Below are 20114 nucleotides of genomic sequence, written 5' to 3' on the forward strand. Positions count from 1 at the left end.
TATATATATATAAAGTTTAGATTTATGTTTTTATAAGAAAATTTCACAATGAGATCAAGAATTATTATAAGGTCAGGTTCTTTAAAAAGTTAAAATGCAATGAAAATAAAGCTTTAGAATGTGAGATTATGAGTCATTATACATTGATGACTTCCCTCATCAGTTAGAATCTAAAATTCCAAAGTGTATAAAAACTAACATTATTAGTATGGTTATTTTAAATGACATATTATAGGATTATAATCAAACAAAACAAAAAATATTTTTTAAAGACCCAATTTATATAATTAATCAAATAATGAATTATCAATTCAAAATTACATAATGATTATTAGTTTCAATAAATAATTGTGTTTTATAATATATATATATATATAAAATTAAAAATAATAATTCATTTCACATTAACAATTCAAATATTTATATTATTCCTCTTGAATATAGAATATTATCCATTTAATTTACTAAAAAGCAAAAGAAATATAAAAGCATATATCAACAAAATCTTACTGGTACCTAACAAGTAAAGTATCAGAATACAAAAAGAAATATATTCAAAAATGACTTATAGCATAAAACTTAAAAGATTACAATTCTAAGATTTAAGACCAAGATGTATTTATAAAAGCAAAACGGGTCTACCTAATTAATCCTAAATATATTTAAATTAACGAATCCTAAAAGAACTAATCAACTTTTTCTGTTATCTACCAATCTATTGAAACCCTTCAAGTCAACTGGTTGATAAAAAATGATCTATCAATCAACTAAATTCAAATAATCTAACTAATCAACCGAGTTAGACAAACCAATTAACCAGTTAATCAAGATTCTAAATTTTCAATCCACTAGTTTCCCCAAAATGACAAATCTCCAAAATTCCTATTAACAATCTCAAATATAAATAATAATTAACCTCGAACATTTAACCTATAACACTTCAATTAATCCATCAACTAAAGTCAAAAACATAAATTTCTAAACTCTAAAACCTCCACAATTTCAAAGTCAAACTAATTACAACAATTATTCACAACCAAAGTGTAAATCTTATATTAGGGGTTTATTTCTTCTAAATCTCATCTTCTTAATTTTTCTTTCTCATCTCTTCTTTCTGTCCCTCTCTTTTGGTTCTGTCTTCTTTTTCTTTTCTATTTATACTTATCAGGTTTTTGTACAATTACCTCGATGTTTCTCATTTATTTATATTTAATAACTACTCTAATCATTTATACTTAATAATTATTATAATGGTATCATTGCTTTTCCTATTAAAATGTTTCTTTTTATGTCAAAACATTACAGCTGAGGTAAAAAGAGAAACTTTAATGGACAATGTACTTAGAAATATTTTCCATCCTTCAGATTAGTATCGATCTCCTAATCAAATCTTGAACCTATTTATAGTTTCCTATTCTTCAAGTGTCTGAATGTAAACTTTGAACTTGCTATTTGTTTTGACCATTAGAGCGCGTGGCATGCGAGAGAGAGAGAACTTGATATGCTTACATCCAACTAAAATGTGAAGATATTCCTCCACATGATAAATAATATACAAAATGGGAAAGCTGTTCTCAAATTTACATGATTTTTTGCTCCCTTCCAAAACTAGAACAACCAGTAATGGTTTCAGTTATCATCATCACAAGTATCACTAATAGTAAAATTTTAATAGCTGAGAGAGACTGTCTGTCCCAGAACAATAATTCTACTTGTAATACATGATATTAACAGTAGTAAGCTCTTTTCTACCTTTGATTTTAAGTGCCAAGAGATACTAGGATATAGCTCAAGACTGTGACCTAGTTGACGAAGGAGATTCATCCAAAGAAATAGAAGCCAATGAAAAAGCCCAAACATGGCAATTTTTTGTACTTTTATGGAAATTCTTGGTCTTGTATAATCTTAGCTTAGTCCAAATCCTCCTCACACCAATTATATAAAGGATAAGCCCAAAAAATTGGCTAGTCTCTCCAAATATTTCCATGTTGAAATGTGGTATATAAGAGACATATAAAGCCTTGAGATGCGGCAATGCTTTTGAAGATGCATATAGTAGCACCCTCAAACAGAGAAATAATATAGCAAGTGCTACGTAGGGTTCCTTTTTTATTATCTCTTCCAAGGATGGTCCATTCCATGGTTGCAAGATAGATTTCCCAGGACCTTCTGTATTAGAAGAGTCATATTTGGTAAAAAGTTGAACTGATTCAAGTCCTGGATCACAAACAGTCAGATTACAAATAGGATACATAAATTTTATCGATGACTCGACTATTGTATGTTGCTAGAAATCACGTGTAATTATAGGGCACTGATAAACCCTTGAACAACTTTTAACGTGTTGTAAAGTTGATATTAACTATAATTTAATAAAGCACTTTATGTATGTTAATCTTATAGCATAGTCAGGTCCAAAAGATCTAAAATGGTGGAAACAGAGATGGGAAATGAGCTCATTAAGAATATACACAACTTTTTGGCATGGAAAAACAAATTTACCTGTTGTTTTCTTATAAAACTAAGTAAAAGATTGAAGGTTCTTTGGCTCAACATACAAAAATTTTAATCTCTGGTTGACTATTAATATTAAAGGTAGGCTGTGAATTCTGTATCTTGAAAATATACTACAAAAAAGATATGGCATTGTTATCCCTAGATAAAATACAGGATAACTTAACCAAATATTATTCGTTTTTGACAGAAACCTTCAACAAAAAAATCAATAAAACATTCAATGAATATCAAAAAATAACAATTAAAAAGAATCAAATTGAAACTAGGCTACGAGGATTAAGTCTTATACCTCTATAGCCACATCATCCACAATGATGAGGACATATTATAAATAGGCCAGGATAATGGTGTTTCACCTTGGTAGAGCTGAAGATTGTTCAATAGCTAAATGTTTGATTTGAGGGAACATGGAACTAAGAATTTTAAATTTTATAAGCATATTGCTTAATAAAGGATACTATAAAGCATAAAAGAGTACAGAAGTAGAAGCATTCCTTTGTTTTAAAGTCAACGCTCTATCCAGGAAATCCCTATCCACCTATTAACAAAAGTATATAGTCCAGCACTACAAACTAATACAAAGCTTGAATTATTTGGACCAATCAAATAAAGATAAAATAATGATTATTGAGAAATGAAGGCATAAAATATATTGTACGTAAGGCAGAAAACTGGACTTTTATTACAAGTTACATAAACAATATGTTGAGTAGGAAGACATTATGAAATGATATTTATAAACTCTTTTGAATTATATATAAATAAAAAATAAGCAACTAGACCTTGGGGACAATTAAATTTTTTTTTTGTAAGAAATATTACATGTAAATGACCAAAAAGCTAAGCATATAAGTACCGCCTTCCCACAAGTAAACAATTAACCAACTTTTTTATTTTAAAAAACATTTCCATGAATTGGCACAAACAAATAATTCAGAATTTATTTCAACCAATTTAATTATCTAATGTGCACAAATTACATTGTAACTTGTTTAAGTGGATTAAAATAAATAAAAATTTATGTATCTCATGATTTGTGAATATGGAAGTTTTACCTTACTTTTAAGTTGTCTACTAAAGAAAGTTTATAACTGAATCTATTTTTAATCCACATATATTCACTTCAAATTTAATTTATTCGTGAAAATGTTTCAAACAAAACATTTAAGAGGTATTCATGAATGTGTTTCAAACAAACAGTTAAAGAGGCAAAACATATGATCCATTTATTTGGTCCCCTCAGAAAGAAGTCTCTGGTGGATCATGTCTAGTGATAATTGATAGTATGCTGTGAGCTTGTGCCTGTTTTGCTTCATAACCAATATAAACTCCACTAAAAAGCTAGGAGCTATATGACAACCTTATAACTCATCAACTAGATTAAACACCATAAAGCTATAAATAATTTGAATGTCTTTCTTAATAGAGCTCTCTACTTTATATGAAATTAGATTTCTGATGTGTCCCAGGAATTTATGACTTTCAGTTCCATTTATTTTGTCCTAAAGTTAAGTTATCACAATATCTTTTTTATCCCTTAGTTACAAATTTAGACTTCTGACATGTCATAAGAATATATGACCCTATTTTTCTTTTTCTTTTTTCATCAGTCATTTATCCTTTTGCCATGCCTTAACTTGCTCTTTATTTTATCTCTCTCCCTCACAAACCTTTTTTCTTTTTTATAGGAGTCTTTCAAAGCAATTTTTAGAGAAGGATAACAAAAGTCAACTTCCAACAGGGAAGTTATGTTTCATATCCAATTCATATACAAGTTATGTTGTTTTCTAATATTTATAAGTACATAGAAACCCCCCCGTACAAGAAATTCCTCACTCAAGTGCCCCAAACTGAATGGGTTCAAAAGTTCAACTCAGCTATAAAAGAGTGATTATAGATAGGTTAAGGTTCCTCACACATCACTATAATTGTTCAACAAATCTACTTGAGTATGTTTCAATAAGTTAAGAGCCAGTGCTAGTCAATACAACCACTTCCACACTGTAAAACAATTTATTCATGATCTTCAAGATTTCTTCAGGCAAAAAACAACAAAAACAGTGGAAAGCAAATCTCATATGCAAAGATTGCATGTCAGTGCAACAACTATACAAGCTTAAGCAAGTGAGAAATTGTTGTCAAACTGAGTTTTATCCCACTACCTCTAGCCAAGATGAGGCATTAGGTCTTTTGTTAACAGTTTCCAAGTGACTACATGATCTTAGGTGAAATACATAAACAAAACAAACTTGGAAATATCCAAATAAAAAAGAAGAATAATTCATCTATTTTCTCAATCAGTTGTCAATTTATCTACTATTATTCCTTCTACTTCATTAGAACCAACTATTACAGATGCATCTATTTGGAATGTAGGATACCATAGCATAACATTAACCATATTCAAGTTCACGATTTAGAATAATGGACTAAAGTCTGTAAATCATCAATTACAAGTAATTCATAAGAGAGAAAAACTCATATATATCATATGCCCTCTTGTCCAGTTGAGAGAAATTTGGTTAATATATAAAATTTGTTTCAATGTTATAATTTCTTATTAATCCATTGTTGTTAGGATGATGCTCGTATAAAATTCAGTGTGCGGTTATCCTTCTAAACAAATGCCACCCTATAAAAGAGTGACACATATGCATTTATCCCACCCTCTCAACACACATGGATAAAGAGAGAGAGAGAGAGTTGAAATGGATAAAATAATATTAAAGCTTTCCCACACTAAAAAAAGACAAACATCAAATATACCAACAGATTATTAGGAATTATCAATTTTGCACCCAAACTATTTTTTCTATTGATTTCACTACCATGCTATTTGATTTCTCAATTAAGAACTTTTATTAGAATACTTAAGATAAACATCAAGTTCCTTATAAAATGACGTTTCTCACAAATAAAAAGTACAATTTGGAAGGAATTATCGATGGAAAGCCTTAAAATGGATGGAAATCCTTAATAAAAAATTTCTAAAAGTTTAAGTGTAAAATTGATATAAAAAATTATTAGGTGGTAACATAAAGACTACCTATATAGTTGGGTGGTATTTTTTGAGGTCTGCCCCTATAAAAAATCACAATACTAAGCAAACCATAATGAGAACAACTTTAATTTCATTCAAAATGATATGTTTTTACCTGTAGGTTTTGAAATGGTTAGGGTCTTCCTAGATCTATGGAACAAGTTTTGATAGATCAAAAGATGATAAAGGCATGAGTCAATAATGATGGAACTAACTTCAAGTAGAAAATAGGCCTTCCCCTTCATAAGTTGATTTTATTAGCTTACCGTTTCAAATAGAGACAAAAAGGCAATATAAAAACTTATCAGGAAGCACTATTTTATAATAAATAAAATATGAAGGCAAAATGTTCAAAGAGAATTCTAAACTAAAAAGCCTCTAGATTGGTGATATCATATGATTACACACTTGTAAAATGGAAGTTAGATGTCCTCTTTTCCCTAAAAAATTAGAATGACACATAATAAATAGATTCATAATGATTATGTCTTTCTACTTTCTACAGAAGGGTGACACGACTAAAAGATTGATGTCTTCTCCCAAGTACAAGAGTGTCGAAGTAATAAATAACCCGACAAGACCGGGGTCGAACCATAGGGAGGTTAATTGTACAAATTATAAACGACAATAGTACAACAACAACAACAATAATAACAACAATAATAATAATAGTAATAACAATAATAACAACAATGACAATAACAATAATAACTATAATAATAATAATAATAGTAGTAGTAGTAGTAGTAGTAGTATCAGATTATATATTGTTAACATGATTACATTAGTCATCTTATTCAATTAATGCTAATACTTGTAAATCTCGTCAAGCATTCATGATTATAACTTATGTTAACAATAAATCAAGTTCCTTTCATAGCTCAGGTGTCGGTTATACCATACATTATGGGCTATGAAAGTGCCAAGCATTTGTTGTACCAAGTGTTATACAACATAAATCAAGATTAGTCATTTAACAAGCAAAGTATTAAAGAGTGAACAAGATAACAAATATAAAACATGTTAGTATCAAACATTAAGGTCCATATTAAGTTTACATTATACTTATTCTTACACCATTAGTGTAACCTTTTCACCTTGACATAATTAACTTAGCTAGACATAATGAAAGAAAGCAAAATAGATAAACAAAATAAGAACATAAAAGTTAACTAAGTAAAGGAAAGGAAATGAAAGGCATAAACTTGATATTAATGAAAGTAAAGCATAAACATTACAAAAAATACAAAGAGAGAAAGGAAGAGCATGATCTTGATCTGGAAACCAAGATGCCTAAATGCATGGCAAATGTCTCCTTTTATAGGCCAAAATTGGGAACTATTGATTTGATGACTAATTGATAAGTGGGTGGCCAACTTTTGACTTGGTGACAATCTTTATCTTCTCTTGTCTGCCCAAAACGTCATTGATAACGTCAAAATTGGAGCCAGTTGCAAACATGAAAGTTGTAGGCAATTGTCTCAGCTTTCTTGTGTAAAACATTCAGCTCATTTGGACTTCTAGAACTCCAGATATGGCCAAAATACCGAACAGTGCTCGGGCTGGAAGACAGATTCGGGCTTCTTTGTTGTTGCTACAATTTGGACTTGAAAATGATATTTTCAGATCTTGGGCTCCATATGAAAGTTGTAGGCCTATGTCTTACCTTTCCATGCATATAAAATAGACCTAAATCTGAGATCTATAGCTCCAGATATGACCCAATTACCGAATAGTATTCTGGTTTGGATTGCACCGACATCTCTTTGCCCTTGCAATTTAAGTTCTTAAAGTCATCAATCAATCCTTTCATTTATGTGATAGGCCTGCATTTAAAATGAACATTTATCACAAATTAAAGGTATCTTATATTATTAGATATATTATTATAAAACATGCTTTAGTTAAGGAGTTATTGATACTTCAAGTGCAAAATGATGATATAAAACCATGATAAAAATGCACTTTTAAGTACTAATCAAAGGGCATTCTTACATTGTTTGTCCCATGTTCCTACATAAATGCCTCTATCTAATCTAGCTTTTCCATTCACAATAACCTTCTGCAACTTCTAATTCATCAAGATTCCAAAACAATTGTGAGGTGATGAAAATAAAACAATTAACACAACATCCTAGCTATCGAAATTTATCATGTGTCTATGGGAGTTCATTTTCCTTTTATTTCTTCTTCAGAGTTACACATTTCTGGTACCAGGAATTATCTGGAATGTCAAAGTTCACTACATAAAGTCTTTAATGTTTGCACAGAAAGTAGCCTGGGATAAGATTTTAACTACTGATAATCTATAATGATAACCCTCTCAAAACAAAAAAATACAATTGCTCCACAACACTATCAATTTTTTTTGTTTTTAAAAAGTAGACTCGGCCCTTATGCAATTGATAATTGATAGTTTTCTTGGTCCATGAACAACAATTAAATTAAAAATAACTCAAACTAAAAGGTATTCCTAACAAGCCAAATAACAATCAAACATAAAAAACATAAAAAGTAGAAAAACACATAAAGTAATTTGATCAAATACAACAACATCATTAACAACAACAAACACCATGAAACAACAAATCAAATCAAAACATAAACAACCCATTAATGCACAAGAAAAAAAAAACTACCCTAGATGAAAAATTATCATGAAATCAACAACTAACCACTAATTAAAAAAAAGTATAAATTAATAAAAGTAAAAGCATATAGAAAAAAGAGAAAGGCACCTGAAGAAGAGGATTTGGAGAGATTGAAATAGGACATTGAGATTGAATATCATAAAAAAAACAAAGCTGATTCATCAGGACAAATAAACAAGACTGATGTCGAAGAAGCCCCACTAATAAAGAGCAAAAAGGGAGGAGAAAGCAGAGCCATTGAAGAAAGAGATTGAAAATGAAAATTAAAGGTCAAATCTCAGAATTGAAAACCTAGAAAAAATAAAAAGAGAAAGGAAAGTAATTTGTGAATAAAGCAATGTTCTTGATTTAGAAAGCGGTCTGGTTTCTTAATTGTTAGGATTAGATTTATTAATCATAGTCATAATAATAATAATAATAATAATAATAATAATAATAATAATAATAATAATTTTATAATTTAGGATATCTTGACTAGTTGACGCACACCATGATTAATTTTTAGACTAATTAAATATTTTATAAGTCCAATAAATAAATAAAACATAATAGAGATAACATACATATATATAAAAAATCAAATCTAAATGTAGAGATAAAATATTCCTTGCCAAAACCTAGACCATGACTCTTAAATGCTAACATTCATAATTATTATTACTAAAATAAGATAGTGAGTTAAATTTTTTTTTTTGTTTTAACAACGACAATAATATAATCAAAAGAACAACTAATAATAAACAAATAAGAATGGTAATAATCAAAACTGATTGGGGCTTTTATCTTAGAAATTCATAAAGTTCTTGTAGAAAAGGGGAAGGTTATTAGGGTTTGGGGTGATGTCAAAAATAGTGTTCTAATTTAAAAGTATGGTTAGGGTAGTATTTTAAAGTTTTTTTATTAAAAATATATTAATGTATTAAAATATTTTAAAAATATTAAATTAAAATTAAAAAATTAAAATTATTTAAAATATAAAAATAAACAACGTAAGTGATACTATGCTCTTTATATAGATATATATATATATAGCCATCATCATGCTCATGTTTCCGTGGGAGGGTTGTTCAACTCCCTTTTTGTCCTGTTATTTTTTGTTTTCTTTCGGTGCTTTCAGGGAATTTTTTTAAGAAAGAATATTTGCTTTTTCTATTTTTTATTTTTTTTTATAAAATATCTGTGCGAGAATATATGATTGCTGTGGTTGTTTAAACTTTTTTTTCTTTCCATGTTTTCAATTTCTTGAATTTTCTTTTGGAGTCATTATTTTAAGATATGTTAAGTGTGATTGACAATATTTTTTTAAAAATATATTAAAATAATATTTTTTAATTTTTTAACAAATACTTTTAATATTAATGCATTAAAATAATTTTAAAAAATTAATTTAAAGAGAAAAAATTAAAAATTAAATTTTTTTAAAAATACTTTTAATATGTAAAAATATACAGATCGGCTGTGCTTAAAGTCCCCATAACCAAAATATTAGACCAATAGAAGCGTGTCATCGCAATATTTAATGGGAAAAAAAAAAAAGGATCTTTCAGGAATAACAGTGGCAGGCATTGTAATTAACATTACCAATATTCTAAAATGCATTGGGGAAATATTGAACCCCCCATGCACCGTAGACACACACGTGTAGTCATGGGCACTATGAATTCACTGTGCCATGAGTTTTTTTCCGGTCCATTTCCTTTTTTTAAAAAAAAAAAATTTTGCTCCTTCACGTACGGACATGATTGAACGCTGATTTGGCTAAGATCATTAACGGATAATAAATTGAAAGAAAAAGGACCATGTTGAAAAACACGAAAGAGAAGGGTGGTGTTTTCAATTACTTTGGTGAAATGTTCAATTTAATCCTCATATATTTTGAATTATAAATATTAGGTCTCTGTAATTTTTGAGATTTTTAAAAAATAATTTTGATCCAAAACTTAAATATCTTTATTTTTAGTTGCTAATTTGAAAGATAATTAAAAACAATTATTATGGATACCACTTTTAACCATCAAAATAGTTGATTTTAGTATTAACATGAATTATTTAATAAAATCTTTTTATTTATATATTTTTTCACATTACCTAAAATAATTCAAAATAGCTATTGAAAACAAGATTTACAAGGATGAAAAGCTACATTTATCAACTCTACAATCACATTTTTATTTGATTTTTTTTAAATTAATAATTTTAGTATTGCATGATAAAAAAAAAAATTACAATCATAAATTAATTTATCAATTAGAGAATCATATATTCATGAAATTATTATGAATTATTTTAAGCAAAAATAAAAAGGAAAAAGAAAAGGCAGAGGCCCATTAAGCCCAGGGCCGAGGCCCTTGTCCAAACAGAAAGGTGGACATTTAGCCCGTCAGCGTGACATATGATAAAAAAATAAAATAAAATGATGGGCTCGTGTACGACGTGTAGTGTGGAGTGTAAATGAGGCGCTCGGATTGCATTGTACTGTATCGTGTAGTCTCGTCTTCCTCCTCCTCTCTGATCTGGACCTCCAAAATTGTGAGAAGCATAAATATAAAAAGAGAAATTAGGCCGTACTAATTAGGGTTTGTTCTTGGCTTTGAATAATTAGAATTTAAATTTAAGAAATGGAGATCTCAGAGAAGAAGGAACCAGAAAACAACAATAACATTTCACAAACAGCGACACTTGATTCATCTTCAACAACTGATATCATCGATAAAGAATCCGAAGAACGCCAAGCACGCGAACTCAAAGCTGGCTTGCATCCCCTCAAGGTTCCCAACCCCCCTCTCTCTCTCTCACCCTCTCCTATGCGTGTTTGCTATTTTCTTTTATTGTTGCGATTTGGTAGTTTTTCTGCGATGGGTTGTGTGATTCGTCTTTTCTTTTTTCGTATAATTTGTGGTTAGTATTTTGGCTTTTCAATTTGATTGTTTTCAATTTTTTGCAAAGTCCGGCTGACTTAGGTTTTTTTTTTTAAGTCTACATTTTTCATTTCATTTGTTTATTTTAACCAATCCCAAATCTCCACGTGTGCTTTCCAGTTCCAGTTGCATTTCTTAGCTCAAAAATTGAGCTTGGAAGCTCATACATACTATCTTAATTATGTAGATAATTGATTAAAATTCAAAACTTGATTATAATGAATCGTGATTCTTAGAAACAAGTGGGGGGAGGAGCAAGTGCAGTTTTTAAAAAACCATATGGTCCCCAAGTGATTGAAGCAGAAAGATACTACTCTTTATCACCCCTAGCTGTAGTTTTCCTGCTTCTTAAAACTCAGCTCCTGGTGTTGTTTCAAAGAAGCATTTTGTTGTCCTTTTGAAACCATTTTCACGTGGCTCTGCAAGGAAAATTGCTGATGGAAAACCTGTTGTCTGTTGCATATCTTCTTACCTCGCCCCAAGTGACTTGTGTTTGTTCTACTGGAAGCATTTTAACTTCTCTCCTTTGCACAGTAAATAGATCCATGCTTACTGGTATGGTTCGAAGGTGTAAGGCCTACATAAAACTTGCGGTCAAACTAGGTTTTTGTGTTTTCTTGATTGTTTGATTGTACAATATGGGAGCATAGTTACCTTCGCTGATAATTTTAATAATACCATATGTAGCTCTTCTTTGATATAATTCACGATGAGTCTGTTTAAGTAGTTGCTTATTTTGCTCTGACTTGTTTATGTTCAGAACAAGTTCATATTTTGGTACACTCGTCGAACGCCTGGAGTTCGAACACAGACATCATATGAGGACAATATAAAGAAAATCGTTGAGTTCAGTACTGTAAGTTCTATTGTAATTTTAGATTGTTTGGTAATATATTAGTTGAGATATATCCTCATGTAAATAGATGTTCTTTTTCTTGATTCATATGCTGACTGGACTTCTGGCATGATGGACATGCAGGTTGAAGGTTTTTGGGTCTGCTATTGCCACCTGGCTCGACCTTCTTTACTGCCGAGCCCAACTGATCTGCATCTTTTCAAGGAAGGAATCCGTCCTCTATGGGAGGTAATGTTGCAAACCTGAAGTTGCAATAGCTATTATTTAGTTTTTGCTTTAATTTAATCACATCATAGTTGTTGAGAACTTTCTAATGTTGTGCTGAATTTGAATGTAAAAAAATCTTGACATTTGTTATTTTTTAGGACTCTGCTAACTGCAATGGTGGCAAGTGGATCATAAGATTCAAGAAGGTTGTCTCTGGTCGCTTTTGGGAGGATCTGGTAAGAGGAAGCTGGAATTAAATTTTCTTTGCTGGCATCATGCAAAAACTTGATTATCTTGTTAAGTTTGACGGTTGAAAATTTTTATGAACATAATTGGATTTTCATCACCAAATCCCGGAAGTTTTGTTTGACTATGCACGCACATGCATACAGCATGTTGTGTGGATGCTATTTGTTATTTTTGGCGCATGCCATGTTATATTTATCTGTTTTGAATCATTTTTATCCAAAAAATGGATGTTATGGAACTTGAACTCATGAATTTCCTGGTTCGTTACCAAACCAACCACCACGTGATAATGACTGGTAACATCTCGAGGTCTTATTAGTTTCATAGCTGGATTGGGTTATTTGGTGGTATCCTTGCAGCAAACCTTGGTTTTCATAAGCTATGAAAAGGAAACTCTTAAGGGTTTGAATTCTGTGGTTTTGAATCTGTAACTGCTTTTATATAGCTACCTTTTCTTTTTTTGTTTTAAATCGTCAATGCAGTTGAGGTCATGGACGATAGAATGTACTGGCTGCTTTTGTAGGTGTGGCTGTCAGCAGTGAAGCTGAAATCCTAGATTTTAGCTGTGAAGTTTGGTCCCCCTCACCTATATTGGAAAGAAGTGTTTTGTAGTTCAATGGTAGCCTTTCCTTTAAGTTGGCATTTCTGTATCTGGTATTGAATTCTACTTGCAAATGCTCTTTACAGGTTCTTGCCCTGGTGGGTGATCAACTTGATTACAGTGATGACATATGCGGTGCGGTGCTAAGTATCCGTTACAATGAGGATATACTTAGTGTGTGGAATCGCAATGCATCAGATCGTCAGGTTAGTCAATATTAGTTGCTATTGTTCTAATTGTTGTGTTCCACTCTTTCCTCTTGCTAATTGTAGTGGTCTACTCTTTCCTCTATCCTGTAAATAGTGAACTTCAATTTTCATCTATATCCTTTCCTTTTGCATTCAATTAAGAGCGTTCCTCGTGTCCTAGAGAAAAAAAGTGAACACTTATTTTCTTCTGCAGGGCGTGATGGCTTTAAGAGATTCAATCAAAAGGCACTTGAAGCTTCCCCACAGCTATGTAATGGATTACAAGGCTCATGATGCTTCTCTGCGGGACAACTCATCATACAGAAACACATGGTTGAGAGGGTAGAAGTGTTCTGAACTACGTGCTGGACGAGAAACAGTGCAGAGGTCCCAGGCCCCTTGCTTCACATCAGAATTCCTTCTCTGATCAAGTTGTTCATTCTTATTACAGCTTAGCAACCTGTGTGGTCGTTGCCTTCATATCATGTAGTTGAAGTGTAGACTGTATCAAGCTAAACTAAATATTGGTTTTAATGAATTAGTAGCTTTGCTTCTGGATACTATGGTCGGTTGCAAGTACTTTTATTCTGAATGCAAGCTTTGTTTATCAATAAAATGTTTCACTATGGTCGGTTGCAAGTACTTTTATTCTGAATGCAAGCTTTGTTTATTAATAAAATGTTTCGTTACATGTGTGTGCAGTCCATTTTTATCAGTCTTGAATACAAGGCCTGCGCAAAATTTGTTTCTGAAAGGGGGAAAAGAAAAATTGAACATTCGGCTTTTTATCTTATGGTTTTTACTTCAAATGTCAATGCCACAATGGTGGTGGCGCCAGCACTGAATCGCAGGTGGACTCTATAAATCTACTTGGCAATCTATATTCTGCAACTGCATTAATGGGGTGGTGAGTTGTCTCACCCTCGGATGGTAGGTATTGGAGGACTGGTGCCAAATCAGTTTGGCAAGTGGTGAGTCTTGGGACTGGGGGTGGAAGAACAAAGCTTTGGACATTTTTGTATATTTAAGGTGAAAAAGAAATCGAGGTAGTTGTAAAAAGACGATTATTTCCAACGGAGGACATGGAGCGTGAGGCGAGCTGCTGTATTATCTCAGTAGTCTGCGAGAGCTTCTATCATATGCATGAGATAGCAAAATTAAACCTTCCTGGCTACTGGGGATTATCAAAGCCTGGGGACACAACCGTCTCCTGATGAAGCAAGCAAAATTAAACCTTCCTGGCTACTGGGGATTATCAAAGCCTGGGGACACAACCGTCTCCTGATGAAACAAGCAAAATTAAACCTTCCTGGCTACTGGGGATTATCAAAGCCTGGGGACACAACCGTCTCCTGATGAAACATTATGCTCTCCGATAGATTGCTTGAGCATTATGCCTGCAATTATCGACTGCTCTTAAGGAGCAAATAAGAAGGCAGACAGTGACAAGAATTCGAAACGTTTATTTCAGAACAGTAATCAGATAAATTTCACGAGATTTTTACGGCAGGAATGAGCGACAAGACATCATATATTTGTTCTTTTTCTTAAAGATAAGGGATTCATTGCATATCCCAGAGAAATTAATGCAAAAGCATACCCATCAGAGACCATGACACCATATACCACATGCAAAAGAAAAAGTAAAACTTTTCAAGCCATGGCGATAGATTGACAATCTGAATATTCCGAGTTCACATAGATTTTGTTATTGGGAGATTACAACTTCGCATAGGTGTGTTGGACGAGACCCTGCAAAACTTAGAAGGACGTTCTTCCTCTTCTCACTGCTTCAGTTTTTACCAGAAGGGCATCTTGATGAAGTAACCCCTCAAACCAAGTATCAACTCTAAACAGATGATTTGAGCCCAATGATGCCTGTCCAAATAACGTAACAAATGTCAGGCTTGTGTATAAGCAAAAAGATTTTAATTGAAAAATAAATCACATGCAACACTCACTCCATTCCATCTCATGGCCCAGAATATTACTCGCTAAAGGTTAATGCTAGAAAGCACAGAAAAGTTTATAAGAAAAGGTAAGTATTACCACATCCAACCCTTGCACCTGCATTCCCAGTTGTCTTGCTAAGTTCATGTCCACCTGCCCATTATTTTGAGATTTTCTAAGAAATTGTTTCAATACAGGTAAAAAAAACAGGCATCTATATGACAATTGTTTCATTCCAAGATAAGAAAATGATTAAAAGAAATGTTGGAGATATATACATCCAAATGAACAAACAACTAATCAGGAAAATGACTCCACTTTACAGCATTGCATCTCAACCTATTCAAAAGTTCCGTTGTTCACTACTCTCCAAGTTGTCCCCATTCAACAAAGAGGTAGTAATAGATTTCCTGTAGTGTGCCTCCAAAAATTTAGTAGCTCTACTTCTAAGCAAATTCAATTCAGTTGATGTTAAACACCAAAGACATAGTACACCATAAATCTCCAGCCATTTAGACAATGTCCAGCCATGACGAGTTCCTCCATCCTCTTATCACATGTAGAGCCAAATAACAAAAATTCTCTTCTATTTGACTAGATAAACGCCCATTCCAGGCATGCATCTGAACTTGCGGCTTAACTGTGAATTACACAATTTCTTGCTGAAAATATGGACACTAGAGTATGCCCAAAAATGTCTCCTAGAGACCTACTTAAGTGGGAACATTACAAGACAGATCTTTTATATATCACTCTTTTGGACTTTCTTCTACTTTATAAATTCCCTATAAAACTACTTCACGTCACACAATCACAGAAATTAGTTTCATTCTATGCAAAGTTTCTGATGGGGAAAGATCAAGCCAAGATGATCATTCTAAAACAAATTTTGAGATAAAATTAGCAGCTCATGGATCATGATGCATATGTTTCTGATGTAGAAAGCCCGTCGAGGGCACCGACGGTTGATAAATATGTACATGTTTAACTGAACTTCTTAGGATATCCATTCAGTGCTCACCCTAGTTCATCCCCAAAATTCAGTCAATAAGAACGCAACAAGCAACATATAGAAGTGAAAGTAAGTTTGAATCAGGAGATATAAGCTAGTCCATATTAGCTTAAAAACTAAAGGGCACTCAAGTTGCTTACTAACATTAAGCACATATACAAGCATAAACGGATAAGAATTTAACAAGGCACAAGTTTATTGAAACCAAAGCTGGAAGCCTTTACCTTTTCCAAGATCATCAGGATCAGCATGCACGACAACAGCCCTCCCCAATATTGAATGCATCCCACTCAGTGGTATCTAGAAGCAAAACCCAGAGAGAGACGCTCAATAATTGAAGTGAAAATTCACTGAGTCAAACTTTTTTTTGAGACCAAAGAATTGAAGAAACCAAGGGCATCTGTGCAACCCGGCACAAAACCATTAGACTGAGAGTTTCATGGCATTTGATAATTCCAAAATTTTCAAGATCAAATAACTTGAGCCAATACCAAACCAAGCATCAAATTATCAAAAAACTTTCAAGTTCGTCTAGAGGAATGAAGTAATCAAGAGCATGAAAGTTGAAAGAATTCTAAACCAAAAGAGACTACCATCTAACCCCTTACGATATTTAATTGTTAATACCTGCAAGTCTTTGATTGAAACCTCTGCAACACCTGCAGCGTGAAAAAATGAAGCTAAAATCTGTCCCTGGTTCTCTAACTTGCCAAATTCATATAGAAATTAAGAAACGGCACTTACCATCAGAACCTGCAATGATGTTCCCCAAATCTCCAGCATGACGTTCGTTGTCACTTGGAGCTCCATGGTCCTTCTTTAGTGGATTGAAATGAGGTCCTAGCATTTAAGTACGATCATAAGAGGATTTTACAACCATGGACTAAAACTGCAGCAATCCAAAGCAAAAGGTACACAAAAGATAAGAAATTTATGAGCCTAAAATCAAAATGGAGTTGCTAGACTTTAAATTAAAACTCAAATTTGAAAAGAAGTGCCAACAATAACAACAAGAACATAATCTTGCAATCAATAGAAGATAACCCACTTAAAAGATAATCATCATGATCCAAAAATCAGCACCTACTGCTCTAATTTTAAAATCCCAGTTCAAATTCAACAAGATAGTTACATATAGTCGTGCATATATACAGCAGCCAGCCAACAAAAAACCCCACTTATAGAATTTAAGAAACGGTAAACGTCAACCAATGACAAGTGGCAACACAAACATATATACAGAAGGAGAGAGTACCAGTGGAATTGCAGCCGTTGGTGGTGTCACCAAGAGCATGAATATGAAAGCCGTGAAGGCCCGGAGATAAGCCAGCAATCCTCCCTGTCACATGTGTTGCCCCTGTACACACACACAAATATCATGTTTCATGCAGATACAATCAAGAAAAGAACCATGCTTTCTTTTCTAAACAAAATACAGATAGAAAGTGTGTGAGAGACCGTTTGGTTCTTGAACGAAATGAAGAGAGCCTCTAACATTGGAGGCTCCGGTGATAAGAGCCACCGCTTTCACAGATCCTGTTGCCATTTTATCTTTGATGTCACTGTTCCTTATGCCTCTCAGGTTTTAAAATGTAAGACATTTATATATATTATTATAAATATAAATATCAAGGAAAGAAAATACACATACACACATAAAGAAGTGTTCAAAAACGCGCATAAATTTCATTTTCAAGGTAGGATCTTACTGTTTTTATGTGTTTTAAAATTTTCCAGTAAGCATATTATATAACATTGATAATCTATTATTAAAAATCCCCCCTTCTCTTTGTTGGATTAGCCTCTCCTCAAGAACAGAAAGCAAGCGCCCTTGGTTTTCTGAATACCAGAAAGAGTATAATATATACTTATTTTTTAGCCCTCTGGTTTTGCTAATGTTCCACCTCAATCTCTATACTCTTTAAACTTCCTAATTTTATCCCTGGATGTCACCACATATTGGTGTTTAAATAGCTAGTAACTAGCTTTAAAAATATTTGTTATTCACCAAGTAAGGATTTCAAGTTAATTTTTAACATGATAAAAAAATATAACAATGTCGTGTTTTATTGTATCATTTTTAATTAAAAAACATGAAAAATACTATTTATTTTTAATAAAATAAATTTTAAAAATAGTATAATCGATTAACTTAATTTCTTCATGTAAAATTGAGTGCTAATAAATAACGTGAAAACTTGCTAAAAAAACAATTTAAAATAAATTATTACAAGTAAACATAATGTTTGAAGATAAGATAAAAAAATCAATAATTAAAAATTAAAAAAAGAAAAGAAATAACACTATTAAAACTCACAGTACGCATCTTTTAGGTTTCCTTTACTCTTTTTTTTTTTTTTTGAACTGCAAAGATAATATCGGAAGATTTTAAATTAGGGGGATGGAAATAAAACATTGATGAATCATTTGTGCGGAGAACATGGATTCACGAGATCGTAAAATCCAAACAAGCAGAACCATTGAACCTTGGGCCACAAGCTGATCCATAGTCAATCTTTTACTCCTGTGAATAGGCACCGCACCACCACCTACTCTTTCCGGTGGGGTTAGGTTATGATTTAAATTATTTTTTATTTAAAAATATATTAAAATAATATTTGTTTTATTTTTTAAAATTAATATATTAAAAGAATTCAAAATATTAAAATTTAATTTTCAATAAAAAATAAAAAATTAAAATTTTAAAAATACGAGATGGATCCCATTTCCAAACCATACAAAATGGATTATCATGGGCAAAAATCTTCTTCTTGTTGATGTTCTTGTCTGTGGCGTTATATTCAAGAATTCAAAATATCTTGAAGCCAGATCCCTAAAGTTTTGTCTCTGCTTCAACATATCTTTTCGTCCTTATTCTTTTTCATTGTTTTTCTTCATTCCAACATATCATAGACAAGATTTTTTTGGAATTGTAGTCCAACAGTGTTTTTTTAAATAAACAATTAGCTTTAAATTAAGTTTATATATATATATATATAATAGAAAAATGCAAGTGGATTAGTTCAATTATTGATTGAAGTGTGTCTTAAATGTGACATGTTAGGATGAAGTCAAAGAAATGAAAACGTGTGTGTAATCTATTTAAGAGAGAAGAGTTAGTTTAAAGCTGAAACCTCGTCATCACAAAAAAAAAATCAACAAATTGCTTTAATAATATGGATTCTTTTTTCAATTAACAAAGTATATTAAAAATATTGATTTAACAGCATAGTTGGAAAAAATTAGTGAAATAAATATAATATTTAAAATAATAATATTAAATAAAAATTATTAAATGAAAAAAAAGACCTAAGAGATACATTGAATCTTTAATTACGATATCATAATTACCAATAAAATTTTTTTGATAAGATAAATCCAATAATATTAAAAAAATTATTAAAAATAACACAAGTAGATTATATTTGTTATTCAAAGATAAAAAGTAACTCATCTATCTTTTATAATAAATATGATTTACTCGAATTATTATTGATAATATTTGTTAATATTATTGAATTTATCTTATTGATATCTTTTTAAAAATACTTATAATGTTGTAATTGTATCATAGATGTCTTTCGGCAATAAGTTATAAATATCACATTTTTTAACTATTTGATTTTTTGTATTTGTGTTAATTTACAATTATTTTTTTAAAATATCCTAATAGCCAATAATACAGTGTCCGAATTAGTGCATCCATGAAGGTTTGCAATCTTAAACGTACTCCATTAAATATTGTTATTCAAAGATAAAAAGTAACTCATTTATCTTTTATAATAAATATGATCTACTCATATCATTATTGATAATATTTGTTAATAATATTGAATTTATTTTATTAATATCTTTTTTTTTTTGATTTACGTGAGGTGTCCGGGCCAGCTTACGCGCACCACGACTAATCCCCACGGCCCACTGA

The 20114-nt window shown here is 31.4% G+C and overlaps 2 protein-coding genes and 1 pseudogene across 2 annotated transcripts; 1 reads left to right on the forward strand and 2 right to left on the reverse strand.

Annotated features, from left to right (window-relative positions):
• Positions 1-1502: 1502 nt before the first annotated feature.
• Positions 1503-8549, reverse strand: LOC105132575 (5'-adenylylsulfate reductase-like 7; annotated as a pseudogene).
• Positions 8550-10636: 2087 nt separating this feature from the next.
• Positions 10637-13849, forward strand: LOC105132523 (eukaryotic translation initiation factor NCBP-like). Its single transcript, XM_011036086.1, has 6 exons — positions 10637-10976; positions 11887-11982; positions 12106-12210; positions 12348-12425; positions 13126-13245; positions 13442-13849. Exons 1-6 carry the CDS (start codon positions 10827-10829, stop codon positions 13571-13573), a joined length of 681 nt encoding a protein of 226 aa, XP_011034388.1. The 5' UTR covers positions 10637-10826; the 3' UTR covers positions 13574-13849.
• Positions 13850-14824: 975 nt separating this feature from the next.
• On the reverse strand, positions 14825-17815 carry LOC105132524 (superoxide dismutase [Cu-Zn] 2-like). The gene is made up of 7 exons (XM_011036087.1): positions 17648-17815; positions 17445-17546; positions 16934-17029; positions 16817-16848; positions 16414-16489; positions 15277-15330; positions 14825-15105 (listed from the first exon to the last, which is right to left on the reverse strand). Exons 1-7 carry the CDS (start codon positions 17733-17735, stop codon positions 15077-15079), a joined length of 477 nt encoding a protein of 158 aa, XP_011034389.1. The 5' UTR covers positions 17736-17815; the 3' UTR covers positions 14825-15076.
• Between the last annotated feature and the right edge of the window lie 2299 nt (positions 17816-20114).

This window comes from Populus euphratica, unplaced genomic scaffold (assembly GCF_000495115.2).
Source record: "Populus euphratica unplaced genomic scaffold, PopEup_1.0 scaffold27.1, whole genome shotgun sequence".
Classification (NCBI taxonomy): Eukaryota; Viridiplantae; Streptophyta; class Magnoliopsida; order Malpighiales; family Salicaceae; genus Populus; species Populus euphratica.

Excerpts from the sequence above, each read along its gene's own strand:
- LOC105132523 (XM_011036086.1), top strand. The coding sequence starts at position 10,827 with ATGGAGATCTCAGAGAAGAAGGAACCAGAAAACAACAATAACATTTCA. Across the intron at positions 12,211-12,347 it reads GAATCCGTCCTCTATGGGAG|GACTCTGCTAACTGCAATGG; the intron begins GTAATGTTGCAA and ends GTTATTTTTTAG. Across the intron at positions 12,426-13,125 it reads GTCGCTTTTGGGAGGATCTG|GTTCTTGCCCTGGTGGGTGA; the intron begins GTAAGAGGAAGC and ends TGCTCTTTACAG.
- LOC105132524 (XM_011036087.1), bottom strand. The coding sequence starts at position 17,735 with ATGGCAACAGGATCTGTGAAAGCGGTGGCTCTTATCACCGGAGCCTCC. Across the intron at positions 16,849-16,933 it reads CATCATTGCAGGTTCTGATG|GTGTTGCAGAGGTTTCAATC; the intron begins GTAAGTGCCGTT and ends TTCACGCTGCAG. Across the intron at positions 15,106-15,276 it reads AGGTGCAAGGGTTGGATGTG|GCATCATTGGGCTCAAATCA; the intron begins GTAATACTTACC and ends TTATTTGGACAG.